General features: G+C 40.9%; 1 protein-coding gene across 1 annotated transcript; it reads right to left on the bottom strand.

Annotated features, from left to right (window-relative positions):
* Window positions 1-152: 152 nt before the first annotated feature.
* LOC117525347 (poliovirus receptor homolog) lies at window positions 153-18,794 on the bottom strand. The gene is made up of 4 exons (XM_034187183.1): window positions 18,546-18,794; window positions 15,398-15,549; window positions 321-426; window positions 153-246 (listed from the first exon to the last, which is right to left on the bottom strand). The coding sequence occupies exons 1-4, from the start codon at window positions 18,629-18,631 to the stop codon at window positions 153-155; spliced, it is 438 nt and encodes a 145-aa protein (XP_034043074.1). The 5' UTR covers window positions 18,632-18,794.
* Between the last annotated feature and the right edge of the window lie 2,507 nt (window positions 18,795-21,301).

Raw genomic sequence — 21,301 nt, forward strand, 5'->3', positions numbered from 1 at the left:
CCAACCATCAGATGATGATAATGCAATCTGCAACCTCACCTCTCAAAGACAGTAAATCTAACACTGCATCTGACCCTGGATTGTTTTTATAGTCATTCATTAAGATAACTCCCCCCCCCCACTTTTGCACACCCAAAGCTAAGAAATCAGTTTTAGCTCATTAAACTCCATAACATCACTGCACACGCGTGAAGGGATGGAGATGCATGTGACGGGGGCTGGTCTGGACGTATGTAGTGAAAATACCTGCATCACAAACCGGCAATTAAAACAAGGGAAAAAAAATGTATATATGTAATACAAAATATAACACAATATACCTTGGACAATGCTTGCATCTAAAGAACCGTATCTCAAATGCAGTTGCAACTGCAGCAGCAATCAGGGCAAATACTGTAAATAAAGCCCAACAAACAGTGCATGGCCCTGCAGAGAGACATGACAGGGGAGAGAAAAGGTTAACATGAATTACTCATTTATATCCAGATGCCACATTATTAACCACATCTGACTAAATTCAATCCTTATATAATTATAATAATAATTATTATAGGTGCGATTGTTGGGGTGCAAGCACTGTTGACGCATTTCCACCTGATCAAGTAAAAGCCGTGGTAAATCTCCCCCTGCCCTGTGTTACTCAGATGACCTGTCTGAATTATGATTTATGGGTAAAATTATTTAAAGGACATTGCTCACAGAATTCATAACAACTCAGATTTAGAGCTCATGTGATGATTCTGTGCACTTGTGTGACCAGTCTCAGGGCTGGATCCAGAGTGAGAATCTGACAGATGCATTTTTGCCCAATGATAAAATAAAAACTGTACGCATTTTGCTATTCAATAATCTTCATTCTTTTATTCGTGTGCAACATACAATGTCACACTTCTTTTAATATATTTATTATACTTCATGGACCATAGTGAACACTTATTTGTATAAATATGATGTCCTAAAAAACAACACTAACAAAAATTGACATGGTGGATCCTTGATCTCTGGACATAAATAGGAATAAACAAAATCTGTAGTTTTTGCCAAAAGCATTTCCTTTCAGACACTATTTGCATGAATATCTTTCCATATATCTGAGCTGAGCTCTTGCAGCCCGCTGTGCTGCACGTCAAGATGTAATTTGTAAAGAAATACAGCACGTGTCATTTTGGGAGGAAGAAACATTTTAGCCGATTTAGCGTTTGGAGCTCTGCCAACAGAACAGAGGACAATTTTCATTTCTTGACTGCAACAAGACAAGAGTCCCAGTTAGTGACTTTAATCCACACAAAAGTGACTCACTGTATTTTAATGGTTTAGAGAGGGGCTAAGAAGCGGACTTGCCATTTCTGAAGAGCAGCGAATCAAAGAACCAACGAGCTAGTGGATCGAAGCATTGCTTCAATGGTTCACGCTTCAAAGTGGAGTCTCGCTGCAGAAACGGTTGATTAGAGCCGCTGCAGAGCAAACCCTGAATATCCAACTTTATTTGTACGTCCGTATGACTCTGAAACTTGGAAAAATCCGTATAATTTACGGCCAATCCGTATAGGTTGACATGTATGGTCGGAAAACCAACGAAAATGTAATTTCAGTCATCATAGTTTGCCATTCAAACATACTATTGTCTGTTTAGAAACCACTTACCGTTTCTTGCTGAAATAAGCGCCCGATTTTCCTTGCACAACTTTTTTCCTGGATGCCATGATCATCGACTGGACTGGACTGACGCTATTGTAACAGACTTTCTGATGTCTTTGCTTAATCTTTATTTATTTCCTTTATTTACTGTGAGGCTACACAGGGTTAATTTTGGCACTGTTGTGTTGCCGTAGATGGGAGGTGAGGAGTGACGGGCTCCCGCTTGTGTGTATGTGTGTGCATACGGGAACGCGCAATAAAAGGAGCCACACTGTTGCTGCGCTCGAACGGGCCACAGTCGTCTCATCTCCTTTTTAATATTTCAAGCCTGTCAAGAACTCACAGTGAGGCCGCTACACTATGTATGTTTGATCCGGTTTGAATTTTCCTGTGTGTGTACACCTGCGTGGTGCATTGTGGGATCAAATCAAAAGCTGTGTTCACCGCGGGGACACGTTCGGCACTATTCGGGATTATTCAAAATTTTTCTTTGTTTGTTTTACCGATGACAAACGATGCGTAAAAAAAATCTGACTGATGCAACTGCATTGGTCCAAACCAGTCTGGATCCGGGCCTGAGTCTCTAAGCATACGCCAATCAGACAGCTATAGAACATTGTTTTTCCAAATGTTGCCGAGTATTTACGTCACTCTGAGCAAACATCCCAGCACATGATGCAGAATGGAATATAGACAAACTGCCGCTAAAGTAGGAATGGAGCTGCGGATTAATTGCAGATTTTACATAAGTGTGATTTCGTGTCATGATGACTCACTTTTAAAGTGATAACTGTGTTAATTTCGATGCAGTTGCAGTAACAGCAGCAGCCGCTCGTCACTATTAGAAGAGACTGGTGTACATGCACGTCAATCAGTCATGAATATACGCAGCCTGTTAAACACAGTCTCCGCAAGAGACACAGCTAAGTGCACATTCATGAATGTCCGTCATCACTGTAGTAACTGTGAAAAAGTGTAGACGGGCTGTAGAGAGACACGTAGAGGGGTGCACAGCTGTGTGCCCATATACATACATGAGGAAAACAGCAGTCAATAGAAATAAAACAAAAACACAATCATCAAGTGTTTGAAGTACAATCCAAATATTACAGCAGAAATAAACATGGTTACAGCCTGGGACAAAAAAGGTTTTAGTATCAATAGTTAATCACAAGACACTCTAATGCTGTGTTTACAAATAGGCAGGACACATTACGAATGTCATATTTGCGTCATTCTTGGCACATTCCTGACCTTCGTAATGTGACTTTGCATCTGAATAAGTTTCTTAAAAGTGCGTGTTGGTGCGTGATATTCATGATTTTCATGGAGCATGTTTTTGGCTATCAAAAAATCTTCCAAGAATGTCACACACCATCTTCATTTCACCTTTTGTCGTGGAGGTCACACCTGAGCGTGTTGATCCGTCTTGATTAGTGGTGATCCTTAACAGAAAGTGACAGCGTTCTTCTCCAACGTGCGCACAATTAAACCCTGCTGCACTGCATTCAGCTTCATTGCTGCAGTATGCTGAAGAAGGACAGTGACGCCAAGTTGGCTAAAAGTTTCGTTCCAATGCTCGTCAGTGCACTCCTGCAGGTGTTTCACCTGCTCCATGTGCCTGATGTTTGGGGAAACGCACGAGACGAGAACCGCGTGGCGCCACACATCTGGCTTTCTTAGGCTCCTCCTCCTCCTCTCTGCGCCACTCCATGGCACAAAGCCCAACTAAGCATGCAATCAGAAAGTTGTTCTGCTGTGGATTTTGAAGAGCAAACTGGAGCGATCGGAATTGTTCAGCAGCTGATGGATGAATATGGATGTGTGTGTGGAGACAATTCGCCTCATTCACAACGTGACAGACTGTAACGCACAATAGCGCAGAACATTATTCTTGACCGTGCGTAATGGTTCCTGATAATTCACAAGCAACATGTGCCATTAATCATAATGCGTGGTAACAGGTTGCGGCAGTTCCTGAGGAGACTCAACGCCTCTGCTTCAAATTGTCACATTTGCGATCAGCGGCCAAAAATGTAGAAAAAAAATAGAACATAAAACATGAAAAATAGACTTTTTCCTGTATCTCTCATCCCTTTGATTAAAAAAAAAAAAATCATTGATTTACAACCCCAATTCCAATGAAGTTGGGACATTGTGTAAAATGTAAATAAAAAGAGAATACAATGATTTAAAAATTCTCTTCAACCTGTATACACCATAACTGAATACACCACAAAGACAAGATATTTAATGTTCAAACTGATAAACTTTATTGTTTTTGTGCAAATATTTGCTCATTTTGAAATGGATGCCTGCAATATGTTTCATAAAAGTTGGGACAGTGGTATGTTTCCCACTGTGTTACATCACCTTTCCTTCTAACAACACTCAATAAGCATTTGGGAACTGAGGACACTAATTATTGAAGCTTTGTAGGTGGAATTCTTTCCCATTCTTGCTTGATGTACGACTTCAGTTGTTCAACAGTCCGGGGTCTCCGTTGTCGTATTTTGTGCCACACATTTTCAGTGGGTGACAGGTCTGGACTGCAGGCAGGCCAGTCTAGTATCTGCACTCTTTTCACACCCCCATACCATCACAGATGCTGGCTTTTGAACTTTGCGCTGGTAACAACTGGATGGTATTTTTCCTCTTTTGTCTGGAGGAGAGTACATCCAATTTGAAATGTGGACTCATCAGACCACATGACACTTTTCCACTTTGCGTCTGTCCATTTCAAATGAGCTCGGGCCCAGAGAAGGCGGCGGTGTTTCTGGATGTTGTTGATGTATGGCTTTTGCTTTGCATGGTAGAGTTTTAACTTTCACTTGTAGATGTAACGACGAACTGTCTTAACTGACAATGGTTTTCTGAAGTGTTCCTGAGCCCACGCGGTAAGCTCCTTTACCTCAAGGCCTGTTCCAGGCTCCTGTCCCAGCTTTTTTGAAACGTGTTGCAGGCATCCATTTGAAAATGAGAAGATATTTGCACAAAAACAAAAAATTCTATCAGTTTTAACATTAAATATCTTGTCTTTGTGGTGTATTCAATTGAATATACAGTAGTGTTCAGAATAATAGTGCTATGTGACTAAAAAGATTAATCCAGGTTTTGAGTATATTTCTTATTGTTACATGGGAAACAAGGTACCAGTAGATTCAGTAGATTCTCACAAATCCAACAAGACCAAGCATTCATGATATGCACACTCTTAAGGCTATGAAATTGGGCTATTAGTAAAAAAAAAAAGTAGAAAAGGGGGTGTTCACAATAATAGTAGTGTGGCATTCAGTCAGTGAGTTTGTCAATTTTGTGGAACAAACAGGTGTGAATCAGGTGTCCCCTATTTAAGGATGAAGCCAGCACCTGTTGAACATGCTTTTCACTTTGAAAGCCTGAGGAAAATGGGACGTTCAAGACATTGTTCGGAAAAACAGCGTAGTTTGATTAAAAAGTTGATTGGAGAGGGGAAAACTTATACGCAGGTGCAAAAACATATAGGGTGGTCATCTACAATGATCTCCAATGCTTTAAAATGGACAAAAAAACAGAGACGCGTGGAAGAAAATGGAAAACCATCAAAATGGATAGAAGAATAACCAGAATGACAAAGGCTCACCCATTGATCAGCTCCAGGATGATCAAAGACAGTCTGGAGTTACCTGTAAGTGCTGTGACAGTTAGAAAACACCTGTGTGAAGCTAATTTATTTGCAAGAATCCCCCGCAAAGGCCCTTTGTTAAATAAAAGACATGTGCAGAAGAGGTTACAATTTGCCAAAGAACACATCAACTGGCCTAAAGAGAAATGGAGGAATATTTTGTGGACTGATGAGAGTAAAATTGTTCTTTTTGGGTCCAATGGCCGCAGACAGTTTGTGAGATAACCCCCAAACTCTGAATTCAAGCCACAGTTCACAGTGAAGACAGTGAAGCATGGTGGTGCAAGCATCATGATATGGGCATGTTTCTCCTACTATGGTGTTGGGCCTATATATCGCACACCAGGTATCATGGATCAATTTGAATATGTCAAAATACTTGAAGAGGTCATGCTGCCTTATGGTGAAGAGGACATGCCCTTGAAATGGGTGTTTCAACAAGACAATGACTCCAAGCACACTAGTAAATGAGCAAAATCTTGGTTCCAAACCAACAAAATTAATGCCTCGCAGATGTGAAGAAATCATGAAAAACTGTGGTTATACAACTAAATACTAGTTTAGTGATTCACAGGATTGCTAAAAAAGCAGTTTGAACATAACAGTTTTGAGTTTGTAGCGCCAACAGCAGATGCTACTATTACTGTGAACACCCCCTTTTCTACTTTTTTTTACTAATAGCCTAATTGCATATCATGAATGCTTGGTCTTGTTGGATTTGTGAGAATCTACTGAATCTACTGGTACCTTGTTTCCCATGTAACAATAAGAAATATACTCAAAACCTGGATTAATCTTTTTAGTCACATAGCACTACTATTATTCTGAACACTACTATAGGTTGAAGAGGATTTACAAAACGTATTCTGTTTTTATTTACATACATCTCAACTTCACTGGAATTGGGGTTGTAAGCTATTTTAATCAATAATGTTGTGTGGAGTTGTCATGTTGAGTGACAGAGTCTGCCCCATGAGCAGTGGCTGCATGCTGCTATAGTCTTTAACCTTGTTGAGTTTACTGTTTCTTCTTCCTGAGCATTTTATTACAAATATTTAAGATAACATAGCTTACAGTGTGGTTAATTGTACAAATGAACCATCAAATAAGTCAGTGCTGCACGATTTCAATTGAGTGAAATTTTACTATTCATTGATTTCTAAGTTAGCACATTTGTCCCTGATTACCAGCTAGCTTCGTGACATGAGGGCCCCTGATGGCGCAATGGTTTCTTCGTTCGGCAATCATATGTTTTTAACACCCACACTACAACCAGCTGTTACCAAAATCCACCACTCAGCCAATCAAAATATGCATTTACCAAACACCTGAATCAAAACTAGCCTATTAGCTTTAGCTTTGCTTGCCTGGTAACCGTGGAATGGGGGAATTTTCAGGCTTCATTCATGCCAGTCAGGTCATGCTGTTCTTGTCCAGCACGAGCTCTTCACCAATTTATGGACTGGCTAGGATTTAGATAGAGTTGAACACTGCCAAGGTGGCAACTTTATTCATCCCTTGGGAAGGGAATCGAGGTTCCAGCAGCAATGTATAGCAGCACACAGGGTATGATGCACACAGAGTATCAAAGGTGAAAGTAAAAAACAATTTACAAATATAAATATAAATACACAAATATAAATACCAGAAATACTGCTCAATACTGGTTTACTGGCTACTACCATTCCTCTCCTTCCTGTCCCCTGCCTTCCTGTTACTCCTCCTCCCCCAATGAGGAGTTGTACAGTCTGATGGCCTTTGTTGACCAACAGAGTTTTTCAGTCTGTTGGTCCTGCATTTGGGAAGGAGCAGTCTGAGGCTGTTCTGGCAGCTGATGACGGTGTGCAGAGGGTGACTGGCATTGTCCATAATGTCAGGCAGTTTGTCCAGTGTTCCTTTCTGTGCCACCATCACCAGAGAGTCCAGCTTCATGCCAACCATGGAGCCAGCCTGCCTGATTGGTTTGTCCAGACTGGATGTGTTCTTGAACGCCCACCCCAGCACACCACCACCATTTGTAGTTATAGTAGATCACATGCTTGACTCTGAGATTTTAAATAAATTACAGTGTGCATGTAGAGTGAAACCACTTGTTTTAAACTTTGGTGACACAGGCTTTGTTTGGACTGCCAGTTCAATCCAGAATTACTGCATATTTGATTTAAATCTGAACTTACAGTCTGACTGTCCACATTATATATATATATATAGAGAGAGAGAGAGAGAGAGAGAGAGAGAGAGAGAGAGAGAGAGAGAGAGAGAGAGAGAGAGAGAGAGAGAGCAAATGCTCAGATCTAAGTGTTGATATAGGAATCCTCATTTAGCTGTGATCCACATCGGTTGCTGTAGTAATGACACCGGAGCATGTGGAAGGAATGTGGAGTCTAAGTCTGAAATACACTGTAAGTGTCACATTGGACACTCACGAAGCAGCTGAAGACAGCTTCCGCATACGTGTTTTCTCTCTAGTTCTCTCTCTCACTCAGCTGTGTAATGGCTGTCACTTGACACCATGTCAGTGTAAACACACTTCATAGACAATGTTCTGTTTTCCTTTTTTTGGAGCAAGGAGGAATTTTACTGGAGCACGGTGAAAACTGACAGGAGCAGACAGCAGCAGTAATTGTGCATTGAGGGGGGGTGTGCATTTCTCAGTGTAACCCTCACCATGTAAAGTTTAATCCTTTAAGTCTGGGTGGCGTGAAAAGTCACAAAACACACCCAGAATCCCATGTGCACGTTCAAAGTAAAATGGATTTGCAGACGTGCTTTGACTTGCATTTCAAACTACGTACAAATGAGGATTGAAAAGATTTGGGGAAAAATGGATTTCATCCAAACACTGACTGTTCAGACTTGTAACATGGAATCAGATTTAAAATATACTATATTTTCCAGAGTGTAAGTTGCAGGTTAATTTTTTTTTCCAATTTGGGAGGCCCTACAGCTTATACTCCAGTGTGACGTATATTCCAAAAATAAATCATGCATTCATTACTACTACTACTATTACTACTACTACTACAAATACTAACTATTTATATAGGGCTTTCCCAGGAATCAATGCAACAAAATAAACTCTAATAATTAAAGACTAACTGTTGATAATAAAAGTACACAAGAATCAGGGATGAAAGTGGTGAGAAAAAAAAGAAGCTGAAACCCAAAATTCCCTGTGGCATTTCTCATAGACCGCATGTAAAAAAAAAAAAAAAAAAAAACAGGAAAAAAGAATGACAGCCCGCTGTCACGTGCGCACGCACACACACACACAGGCGCAATTTGGTGGGGGATGGGGGGGACATGCTCCCCCCACATTTGCAACCAGGGGGGACAGAATATGGTATGCCCCCCCACCTTCTGACATATATGTGTGTACTTGAAACATGCTATGTCAGTCTTATGTGCAAAACCATGTCAGAATAGTATCTTTGTTTCTGCAAGTTTGTATTTTTAGCAGCACTGACTTGTTTACAACACCTGTTTCTTGTTTGTCACATTCTGAATTTTCTGGGACTGCATTTGCCCAGATTTGAAACCAAAAATAGTTGCCTCTAGGGACTAGTGCCTACACATAAGTATTAATGGACCATATGCTAATTTACTAAATTCTGAAAGTTAGAAAAGGAAATCAGAAAAGCTATCTGGGACCTCAAAAAGCCCATCTGCAATTATTGCTTGATCTCCAAAATCAGTCTATGCAAACAAAATTATGTTCAGTATGAGTGTTGTCATTAGTGCCACTTCGAAAATTAAATTCATGATAAGTAATTTATCCTAAACTTATGATCTGTTGTTTTTTCAAACTTGCGCAAAAACAAATCTTGAGAAAAAAAAAATACAGCATGCGATAGTTAATAATTATTAAGAGCCTGTTCTTTCATATTTATTAATACATTTTACCACATTGCAGTTGTTTTTTTAATGAAAACTCAACCTATCATTCTTTTTGAGTTCTACACATGTGGTGATACATTATTTACACCAGGATGTTAATAAAATCAGTGCTGGCTATTCTCAGAATAAAGTACTTATATCCACAGTTTCAAATTGCACAAGTCAAATGGTGTCCACTTTATGGTCTTCTCAAAACATTAGCCGAGTATTCCTTTAACTTTAACTAGTAATGACTTCATGACTTTCTTTGCTAATAAAATTTTAACTATTAGAGAAAAAACTACTCATAACCATCCCAAAGACGTATCGTTATCTTTGGCTGCTTTCAGTGATGCCGGTATTGTTGTGTGGGCCGCCAGAAGAGGAGGTACTGCTGGCCCACCACCAGAGGGCGCCCTGTCTGGAGTGCGGGCTCCAGGCACCAGAGGGCGCAGCCGCCTCACAGGAGCAGCCAGGGTCCTGCTGGCCTCGCACTTTGTCCCCCCAATTTCTAGTTCTAAATTGTGCCCATGCACACACACACACACACACACAAACACACAAACAGGCCTGTTACAACCTCGTTCTCCACACAGACACAAAGACTCAGTACTTCAGACACACACACACAGACACACACACAAATTTCCATTAACACAGAGCCTAAGCAGTTGGCTGGAGGACAGCAGACATGTCAGAGTCCACCCCACCTAATCTGTGTTTGTGCTGAGGAGAGGGAGGAGCAGGTGCTGACCAGAATGAACTCTGATCAGTGTGTAGGATGAATGCATTTATCCAGAAATGATTTTGAAATAATTTTTTCTTGTCACCTTCTCACCAGACAATGCGGACTTGCCCATCTCTTGATTAAAAAATAAAATAAAAATAAAAAAAAGTTCAAGATATAAAACTCAGCAAGCCCGGCACCAGAAAAAAAAAAATATTAAGGGGGCGATGAGTTTATCACAGGGGGCGGGGTCACGCCCCCCCCCCCCCCACAAAAGTGCGCACCGGAGGGGACGTGCCTCTGAGCGTGCGTAATGAATTGGGTGCGCTCCTGGAAAGTTCATGTATTTAGGCTACAAGGTTGTAAGAGACTGACTAAGAGTAAAGAGTGATGACAGTATTTTTTTAATTATTATTTGAACATATAGACCCTCGGTCAAGTGATCTCCTGCATACCACAAAACCAAATCAACAACTAATCTGAGAAACGACATGAGACAGTAGATTAACCCCACATCCAGCCCTCCATCACAAGCGCAAACACAGCGCAATTGGGCATGTGCGCCACTCCATGGAACACAGCCCAACTACGCATGCAGTCACAAAGTTCTTCTGAAAAACTGGAGCGATCTGAATTCGGTTGGATGAATATGGGTGTGTGTGTGGAGACAATTCACCTCGTTCACAACGTGACAGAACTTAACGATGCACTGTTACGCGCAACAACACGGAACACTATTCTTGACCGTGCGTAATGGTTCCTGATAATTCTCCAGCAACACGTGCCATTAATCGTAACGTGTGGTAACAGGTTGCAGCAGTTCCTGAGGACACCTGACGCCTCTGCCCCGAATCATCGCATTCGTGATCAGCAGCCAAGAATGTGTACTTCGTGGCATTCGTGACTTGTCGTCGTTATGTGTAAACGTAGCATTAACACCCTCCCCATGTGAGTCGTGCTGCATGATCTAGCTTTTGCTTGGTGGACTTGAGGAATCCCAGGAACTCCAGCTCTGACACTGCTTGAATAAATCGAGCATGCTTTAGTTCGTCCACCTTGCCATAATTGCTGTACTCAGGATCCTTGCCCTCTGCCGCACTGACAAGCGCAACCCTCAACCTATCAAATCGCTTGAACACAGACACACGCCATATCTGTTTGTTTTAAAATGAATTACTTTAGTTAATTAATTTGGTTTATTTGTTAAATACGTGATATTATTGAATAACTACTATTTTGCTATATTTTCCAATATTTTTTTCTTTCTTTTTTATTTTTTGATAACTCCCACATCTGAGGGGGAGGGGTTGATGATGTGAGGGGGTGTCGCCCCCAAACGCCCCCTCGTGGCGCCGGGTCTGAAACTCAGATCAGTTTTGCCACGTTTCTCTTTATACTTTTCATGGCTTTGGCATTTTTATTTATTTAAATTCAGAGGCACTGCTCATGCTACAACTTAATCCAACAATTAAGTATTTTAAAAATTTTCTCTCAAAAATTGAACACCTTGGTCTCATTCAAGGCCACAGACAAAACTTCCTTTTTCGGGGGGTTACCCGCTGATAGGCTGCTAACCCTATGTCGTGGCACGGCATCTGTTGTCATCATCATATCTGAAAACTGGCAGATAATTTCTTTTCTAATTTGGCATGTGAGTAATATGGGTCATTGACACTGTTCCCGTCTAAAAATCATACTTGTAGGTTTGTTTGTTTGGAAAAGCCAGCCATTTTCATACCGAAAATAGCCATTTTTAACACTTAAAGGCAATTTTCTCAAAAACTGATAAGTTTTTTATTTTGTCAAGGCCATAATATGGGTCATTCACATATTTAACTTCAAAATACTATAGTCATAGATTTGTTAGTGTTGTGTGTTGGGGGGGGGGGCGTGGCTGGATGTTTTGGTGTTCTTTTCTTTTCTTTGCTCTCCAGGTGGCATGAGGGCTGATTTGTCTGTGAAGAAGGTGCTGGCTGAAGAGTCTTCACCCTCATCAACATCATGGAAAGCACCTGTGCTTGGTGCTCACGTGCAACCTGGACGACTTGCAGCTGAAGCAGATAATTGGATGGCGTTCTGCATTTAAGTCATGTGTGATTCAAGCAGAACTGCCGGGAACTCGACCTTGTGACGTTCGTTTGTGAGACGCTGAGGACCGCGCCTGGGTTTTGACACATCGAGCCCGTGAGGCAGGGAGGGGTGAGGACACATGCTGTCAGCACACACGAAAGGTAATTAAGTGTTTAAGTACTTGTTGATAGTAACTTGGTGTTTTGTTACACAGTGTACTGGAATTGTAAAGAGAATTGCGTAGTTTGCTTCTCACTGCTGTGGCGTGAAGGATAAGTGATCCTCCACTTGTTGTGAGAAGCTGCTCATTTGCATAAAGTAAAAGAAAGGACACTGACCTGAGTGTGTTGCTGGCAGCGTGTGTTTATTGGAAGATATAGTTGTATCTGTTGATTTACCTCACCGTCTCTTTGCTTCACAGAGAATCAGTTTGTCGTGTCCACCTGGGGGGTGTTTGGCGGTGGTAGGAACTCCAGGAGCGCCGGCTTTAATCCTTGCGGGCGCTGGAGAGCGAGCCACGATAACTCCACCAGAGGGACGTTGTTTTTTTTATGTTTTTACACTTTTAAACACAGGTGTATAATATAGTTTTTGTTTGGAACCGTTTTCTGGTTATTTTTAGCGCTGGGTCCTGTCTGACGCAGGTTCGCTCCTCAATCCGCGTCGACACATAACAGTTAGTTTGGAAATGGCAGCTATTTTTATGCCAAAATGGGTATTTGGACCAAATTTTCTCAAAAACGGTTTCTTTTAATTTAACAAGGGCACAATATTGGTCACTAACATTGTTCCCATCCCAAAATTATTTGCATAGAATAGATTCATTCGTTTGAAAATGGCGGACATTTTTAATGCCGAAAATGGTCACTTTAATTGAGCTGGTCACCCACAGGGCCATTGGCACTCTGGTTTCATTACTCGTTAAATTCTTGTTAATGTACATTTTTTTTATTATTGGTACAATATCTCAGAATTACTAACATATGCTGATATCATTTCATAGCCTGCAATTCTACGATGGATGTCAGCTATATGATTTTATTTCTCTGTTCAAATACTGAACATTACTGTCGAAACATGACTTGCTATAATCCTTTTAATTTCTAAGTCAAGCTTCCTATTATCATTTGTCAAACTATTTGGTTTTATATTTGTGGAAATTGAATAATGAAGACTCTTAAGCACTTTTACCAAGGTGTACTACATGTTCCCCAAACCTTTAATGATGATGCCGAGTGGTCATATATCATTTAACATAAAAAAGCCAGTGAATCACGTGGCAAAAGGTCCATTGAAACTGCAAAAGGTCCACTGTGCTCAACGCCAATGGTCCATTCACATTTTTTAACCAGCTGAATCTGTTAAAAGCATGCAGACTTGTAATGTATTAACAGGTGTTCCTATCAATGCATGTCTTCACATTCCTCTTCAATGAGGAGTATTTAATTCTACACATGAACACCAGCAACTACCCCCCCCTCCAAAAAAAAAAAAAAAATCATGGCAGCTGGCTTGCATAAAAACATGTAATCGGGTCAATCAGCCAAATGAGCATCAGTTCTATCCATCTGTGCGTCAGCAAATTAAAGCACTGATAAAACTGTTACATCTAATTCATTTCACTGAGTCAACTATTTGGATTCTCTCACATTTCATTTCCCTCTTGTGGATAGCTTTTCATGTATTTTGTTTCAGGGTTATATAAATGAATGCATTAAGTGGAAGACAGTCAAGACCATAAGTAACTTGACAGTGACAATGTTCTCTCAGCTCCCAGCTGTTAACATTAAAGCTGAATTTCAAGTTTAAAAAAACTTGAGCCCAACCTACACACGTTGTTTTTTTTTTGTTTTTTTTTGCAAGTGCACTTTCAATACCATTCCAGCTTTTTGTGATTTTTTTTTTTTTTTTTTTTGAAATTGAAGTTTAACTTTGTTGTGAGGCAGTTAGCACTCCGAGCGTCGGGAGGTAAGTGAGTCAGAGGGTAGCAGTTGGTTCGTTCTTGGGCAGCTCTGGAGTCGACGGGCAGTCTGGCACATCCACAGAAACCTGCAAGTCTTTCAGTCATGGGTGTCTTGGTGGCTTCCCTCACTAATGAACTGAATTGTTACTGAAAATCAGCGGCTTCGGCTCGGAGCGAGTTCGGTTAATTTTTCGGAAAACCGATGCTCTGTGGCACAGACCATTTGAACCTGAGAGCCGGGTGGAAACTTGTCATTACCGGTGGATTAAAACTCGTGCGGTGTGCTGAAGAAACAGCTCGCCTTGAGTGTAGAACCCCCCCCCCCCCCCCCCCCCGCTGCTCAGCAGTAAACAGAGCAGACAGCACCACAGGTTTCTCTCCAGTGTCGGAAAATCCTGCAGGTTGGATCGGGAAATTCCGATACGCGAATTACATCAGTATCGGAACCAGATACCGATCCGGGATGTTGATTGCCACAGCCGATAACAGATTCACTTTGTCCCAGCTCCCTGCTTTCTTCCAGCTGAATGGTAAAACCACCAAAATCCTTCAGTGTTTACCCAGTTACTCCCGTGAACGTTGATTAATTTAGTTTATTTTACAGTTGAAAGGCTTCATGTTGGCTCAGCAGGAAAACACACACACACACACAGAGAGAGAGAGAGAGAGAGATTCAGTTGTAAGAGTTCCTTATTTTCATTGATACGCATCAATCGTTAGATTATAGCACAGTCTATCTTCCCAGCTGTATTTTATCAGTGGGTTTTCTTTTCCTTTCAAATCAAGAATGGATGTATATTAAGAAATGAAGTTGACCACAGAAAACAAGAAATCGCTTTGGTTCAATACGGTCTGCAATGAAAAAAAAGGCAAACTACGTAAATGCAAGGATCAAAGTTAGGTTTTTTTGTTTGTTTTTTGGATTTTCCACTTTTTCAGATTTGGGGTTGTAAATAACAACTATGTCTCTACAGCTGCTGCTGTGGAATTCCAGGGTGTTCCCCAGGCTAAATCTGACATGTCATCATTAAACAGTTGTTTTGGATGATCTTTTTCAGACAGGTGCTGTTTGCCTATAACAATATGATCGGAACAAACCAACCACTTTCAGCTACACGTAAATGCAAGGATCAAAGTTAGGTTTTTTTGTTTGTTTTTTGGATTTTCCACTTTTTCAGATTTGGGGTTGTAAATAACAACTATGTCTCTACAGCTGCTGCTGTGGAATTCCAGGGTGTTCCCCAGGCTAAATCTGACATGTCATCATTAAACAGTTGTTTTGGATGATCTTTTTCAGACAGGTGCTGTTTGCCTATAACAATATGATCGGAACAAACCAACCACTTTCAGCTACACGACTCTGCTGGGCTGATAAGCAGGCTGAAATCTAAATATCTTCCAATCAAAACCACTTCTTTGATACAATGTTTCGGGATTATCCTTCTGGCTCCTTGCTTACCTGATTTAAAGTGAACAAAGATTTGTCCAACTTTGCTTCCATAAGGGTTGGAGGCCTCACAGATGTAGAGGCCGTTGAGATCAGAAGTTGTGCTTAAGAACGTCAGCGTTGGACCGTCAACGCAAACAGACTCGGGCATCGGCTGCCCAGATCTGAAACAAAGAATAAAAGCACAATTGATGTTAGAACCGAATGAAACCCTATACACAGAAATGACAAATGGTTTGAGTTAATCCTATAAATACTGTTATCCTGTGTGTGTTTGTCTGGGTTTTGTTAGGATGGGAGGAGGGACAGGGTGTGTTAGAGTGCCTTGATTAGAGAGAGTGGTGTCAACTGAGAACATGGCGCCATTTTGGTTCCAACTGTGCTGAACGAGTGAATGAAACTTATCTTTTCAACATTTTTTTTAAAATGATTTACCCACATACAGCAATACATCCAGGTACAGGTACTATCAAAATAAATATAGAAATAGTTAAGATATCAAATCTACAATTTATGATGATTTATTTAAATAATTTAAAACCTGAATTCTGCAGCTGCACAGCTGTAATTCAGGGTCATGCAATGAGGTGCATGACAGTTTTAAAGTTCTCCATCTCTGGATTATGCTTTATTCTGGACTAATTTGACCCTCAAGCTTTTCTTTCCACAAATCACCTCCAAATCAAAAGTAAGCTGTACATTTTCCTCTTTTACCAACTTTGTGCTGTAAATATGCGGACTTTTCTGATCCATTTTTAATCAGCGTGCACACTATAAAAACAATTATAATATGATGGGAGATGAAGGAGCGAAGGCAGCAAAGTGTGAAATCACAGCCTTTTGTGTCTGCACGTCAGGCTGCGGATCAGAGTCTGAGCACAGTGTGAAAAAAATAAACGGTCGGTCTTTTTTAATCAGGGAAATGACTCCGGTCCCACATGCGAGGGGTTTAATGGACATACACTGCAATCGTACAGGACATTTTATCTGATATGAGCGAAAGATCTGCTGTACAAAATCTGTTATGTGGTGTTCATTACATGGAAAACAATACAAAAACATTGAGACTTTTTCTGTCCATTGACTCGCAAATATTTGGTTTATATGATGATGGTTTAGGTGAGTTTTACTGTACATGGGACTGAACAATAAATTTACCTCTCAAAGCTTTGACGATGAATTTGCTTCCATCCCACATGGCTGACTTTATTTTCCCAAATTTTTCTTCTCTTTCGGATCTGAAGGGAATCTGTACATCTTGAAGCCCTTGCTGTGTCTATTTGGGCCTCCAAATGTGCAGCAACCCGACAATTTCAGCTAATAAAAAAAATTAAATAGCAGGATTCACATTCAGATCGATTAACAGCGAACGCTATTTTGAACCCAAGATGGCACCATGAGTCACTTGACAGTTTTTTTTCTTGACTCATCACGTCACCACTCTCTCTAATCAAGGCACTCTAGTAGTGTGATTTACTCTGAGTGTTGTTTGTATTCACATCTTCTCCATTGTTTTGTTCATCTTTTCACAGCCGTTTCTTGCTCACAATTATCACACCTGCCTTGTGCCGCCTCGTCCTCCTGCCTGTGGGTTTCTGTTTCTTTAGTCAGCTCACAAATGTACCAGAAACAATACTGGAATTTATCGGTTATCGATTGGGTGGTTTATTGGTTTATCTTTATCAAAGATAACTTTTCAGTTATCTGATTATCTGTTATCAAAGTAAATTTTTTGGTTATCTGTGCCCACCACTGCTGAGAGATCATTTTCCAAGTTAAAAATGATCAAGACATACCTGAGAAGCTCCATGGGACAGGAGCAGCTCAGTGGCTTAGCTATCCTCTCCAATAAAAACTGATGAGTGAGGGAATTGGACATTGGAGATCTTCGAGTGGATTTTGTCCAGCGGTTAGTGCAGTTAGAAGGAGTAGAAGTGATGAAAGCAGAGGAGTTTAAATAACTGGGGACAGCTGTCCAAAGTAATGGAGAGTCTGGTAGAGAGATGGAGAGTGCATGCAGGGTGGAGAAAGGTGGCAGGAGTGTTTTGTGACCAAAGAATATCTGCAAGCGTGAAGGGGAAAGTAGCGAGACCAGCTATGTTGTACGGCTTAGAGACCATGACACTAAAGCTGAATCTCAATTCTACCCCTCGGCCCTTCCCCTTACTCCTTCCCCTCCGTTTTGCGCGGGCACGAAAGACAGAGGGGTATCCCAATTCTCTTTTGGAGGGGTAGGCGGAGGGCTACAAACCCCTTCAAACGGAGTGAATCTGGATGCACACTCCGTTTGGAGGGGTAGGAGGAGCTTAGCGCTGTCTCCACAGAAACGAACATGGCGCCGAAAGAGCCGCACAAATGTAAGCAGCTTTCATTACAAATTACGCTGTTTAGAAAGATATAACTTGCCAAAAAAAAACTCTACAGGCAGTTGCCTATGACAGCAACATGTATGCTGCCGGATGCGTGTTGCGTAGATTGTCGTTCTGAAGAATATCGTAACTTTGCTCGTGTGCTGAGGCGTTATAATGCATATACACACAAATGCTACGATAAGACACTTTTATATGTCACAATGGAGAAAATCATGATAAAGGATAAGGATGTTAATTTGTATGTTCATAAATCTTTGGATAATATCAATCCCTGCTGTTGGATTTCAAGGTCTGTAACACGTGTATTTTGTAAACAAACAGGGAGCCCTGACCACACTCGTCTCCTAATTCGCTTTCGGGCAGAAAATGAGAAGTTTCTGCGTTCTAAGCAGTCAGCTAAAGACCAATGGGAGTAAGTTGGAAAATGTATACACACACATGCATATGTGTAACGCATAACCTGATATCCTAATAGACTATTATTTTTGTCAAGGAATTTTCTAAAGGAAATGGGGCTGGATGGAGTAGTAAACAGTTCCCAGGCCTCCAAAAATGGAGAATTTGAAGAAAAAAAAAAAGTTTAAGAGGGAAGCTAAAGAGGAGGTTTGTGGATGTGCTGAGGGAGGACACACAGGGGGTTGGTGTGATAAAGGAAGTTACAGAGGACAGGGTGAGATGGAAATGATTGATTTGCTGAGGGCAGCTGAAAGAAGGAGAAGAACGAAATTATGTTATTTAAAAGATGAAGAGTGACAAGTAGTCCGTAACTGGGGCGTCATACAAATTACCTGCTCCAGGTATAATTCGGCATTGGGTTTGCATCAGACGAACATTCAAATGAGACTGAGCCTCTACTGCTGATATTCAGAGACATCGGTGGGACTGCAAGAAATAGAAGATGTTATTTTATAGCTATAAAAAAGTGACACAATAATGATGTTCCCATTTGTTCTAACAAATAAGAAAATAGATAAGAGGTCTCAAATGATCTGACGAAATCATGGCAAATGTATTGAATTCTTATTCAAAAATAAGTAAATGCATCTTTTAGACAATTCGGGAATTTGACAAAACTTTCTTTCAATGAGACATGTTCCATAATGGCCAATACGTCAGATGAAACCATTTAGGTCAAGTTTGTTACAAAACTTCTTGCAGACCCTGGAGCGCCATTGGGCTGGTGCTTATCCCTGGTCACCACATAGTAAAGCAAATGAGAGTCTGCAACTCCCCTGGAACAATACGCCAGTCTATCACAGGTTCCTTCCCCAACCAAGGCTGGTACCCCATTACAGCCGGATCGACTGAGACGACACAGATGAAGCATCTTCAACAACAGACAGCTTGCCATATACACCAGGAATCAAACCCAAGTCTATGAGGGTACTTCAAAAACTGAGCCTCTCTTAACTTTCATGTCCATCATCATCTGATGTTGAAGCTTCACGACTGCAACTGTCTGAGACAGGTTTTACTGAGATTTTCTCTCAGTGTTTGTTTTACATATTGTGGCAGTGATTTCATCAATGTTTGACCTCACAGGTTGATAGAATGTGTTAAAACATGCAATAAATAAGTTTAAAAAGATAACTGATTTTAAAACAGGATTAAAATACAATATCTTCAAAAATAACTTTTGTTTGAAAAAAATTTGTGTTAAATATTAGTCAATTTTATTGTAAGTGCCAAAGGCCAAATTACCTGAGTTTTGGTTAAGGGAACACCTGTTGCATTATGGGTCAGTGGTAAAGCAGCAGCGCCAGAAAGACAGAAAAGATGCCTGCAGAGGACAGAGCTAATGTGGCTACAGAGAGAAGGCGTGCAGCCCAAAATTAAAATCCTGCACATTCCGTGAGGTGCACACTATAATTTGTGTTTTCAAATACTTATTACGGGCTTTTTAATGCATTTCTGTTGCCATGTGAACATCCTGGGGCCTGTCTATCACCAGATGCAAAATTAATTTAATTTGCATTTTATTTAGTGACTTTAAAAAGAACATACAGTGAGGAAAATAAGTACTTTAACACCCTGCGATTTTGCAAGTTCTCCCACTTAGAAATCATGGAGGGGTCTGAAATTTTCATCTTAGGTGCATGTCCACTGTGAGACATAATCTAAAAAAAAAATATCCAGAAATCACAATGTATGATTTTTTTAATAATTTATTTGTATGTTACTGCTGCAAATAAGTATTTCAACACCTGTGAAAATCAATGTTAATATTTGGTACAGTAGATCTGTTTGCAATTACAGAGGTCAAATGTTTCCTGTAGTTTTTCACCAGGTTTTCACACACTGCAGCAGGGATTTTGGTCCACTCCTCCATACAGATCTTCTCCAAATCTTTCAGGTTTGGAGTTTCAGCTCCCTCCAAAGATTTTCTATTGAGTTCAGGTCTGGAGACTGGCCAGGCCACTCCAGGACCTTGAAATGGTTCTTACGGAGCCCCTCCTTAGTTGCCCTGGCTGTGTGTTTGGGGTCATTGTCATGCTGGAAGACCCAGCCATGACCCATCTTCAGTGCTCTTACTGAGGGAAGGAGGTTGTTTGCCAAAATCTCGCAATACATGACCCCATCCATCCTCCCTTCAATACGGTGCAGTCGTCCTGTCCCCTCTGCAGAAGAGCACCACCAGAGTATGATGTTTCCACCCCCCCATGCTTCACGGTGGGATGGTTTTCTTGGTGTTGTTCTCATCCTCTAAACATGGTGAGTGGAGTTGATTCAAAAAAGCTCTATTATGGTCTCATCTGACCACATGACCTTCTCCCATGCCTCCTCTGGATCATCCAGATGGTCACTGGGCAACTTCAAACGGGCCTGGACATGTGCTGGCTTGAGCAGGGGGACCTTGCTGCCATGATAGCATCATGTGTTACTCATGTAATCTTTGTGACTGTGGTCCCAGCTCTCTTCAGGTCATTGACCAGGTCCTCCTGTGTAGTTCTGAGCTTTCTCAGAATCATCCTTATCCCACAAAGTGAGATCTTGCATGGAATCCCAGACCGAGGGAGACTGACAGTCATCTTGTGTTTCTTCCACTTTCTAATAAATAATCATAACAGTTGTCTTCTACCAAGCTGCTTGCCTGTTGCCCTGTGGTCCATCCCAGCCTTGTGCAAGTCTACAGTTTTGTCCCTGGTGTCCTTAGACAGCTCTTTGGTCTTGGCTATGGTGGACAGGTTGGAGTGTGACTGATTGTGTGAACAGGCGTCTTTTATACAGGAAACAAGTTCAAAAAGGTGCAATTAATACAGGTAAAGAACTAGAATTCTTGCTGGTTGGTAGGTGTTCAAATACTTATTTGCAGCAGTAACATACAAATAAATTATTAAAAAATCATACATTGTGATTTCCGGATTTTTTTTTTTAGATTATGTCTCTCACAGTGGACATGCACCTAAGATGAAAATTTCAGACCCCTCCATGATTTCTAGGTGGGAGAACTTGCAAAATCGCAGGGTGTTCAAATACTTATTTTCCTAACAGTATATTTGAATATATTTTTTTATACATTTTATTTTTGTAGTTTCATGGTGTC

The sequence above is a fragment of the Thalassophryne amazonica genome, chromosome 14 (genome assembly GCF_902500255.1).
Source record: "Thalassophryne amazonica chromosome 14, fThaAma1.1, whole genome shotgun sequence".
Classification (NCBI taxonomy): Eukaryota; Metazoa; Chordata; class Actinopteri; order Batrachoidiformes; family Batrachoididae; genus Thalassophryne; species Thalassophryne amazonica.

Bases quoted from the DNA above. Each gene is read 5' to 3' on its own strand.
- LOC117525347 (XM_034187183.1), bottom strand. From the start codon at position 18,631: ATGTCTCTGAATATCAGCAGTAGAGGCTCAGTCTCATTTGAATGTTCG. The intron at 15,550-18,545 runs GTAATTTGTATG...TCTTTGTTTCAG, and splicing joins CCGAATTATACCTGGAGCAG to ATCTGGGCAGCCGATGCCCG. The intron at 427-15,397 runs GTAAGCAAGGAG...GTCTCTCTGCAG, and splicing joins CTTTGTTCACTTTAAATCAG to GGCCATGCACTGTTTGTTGG.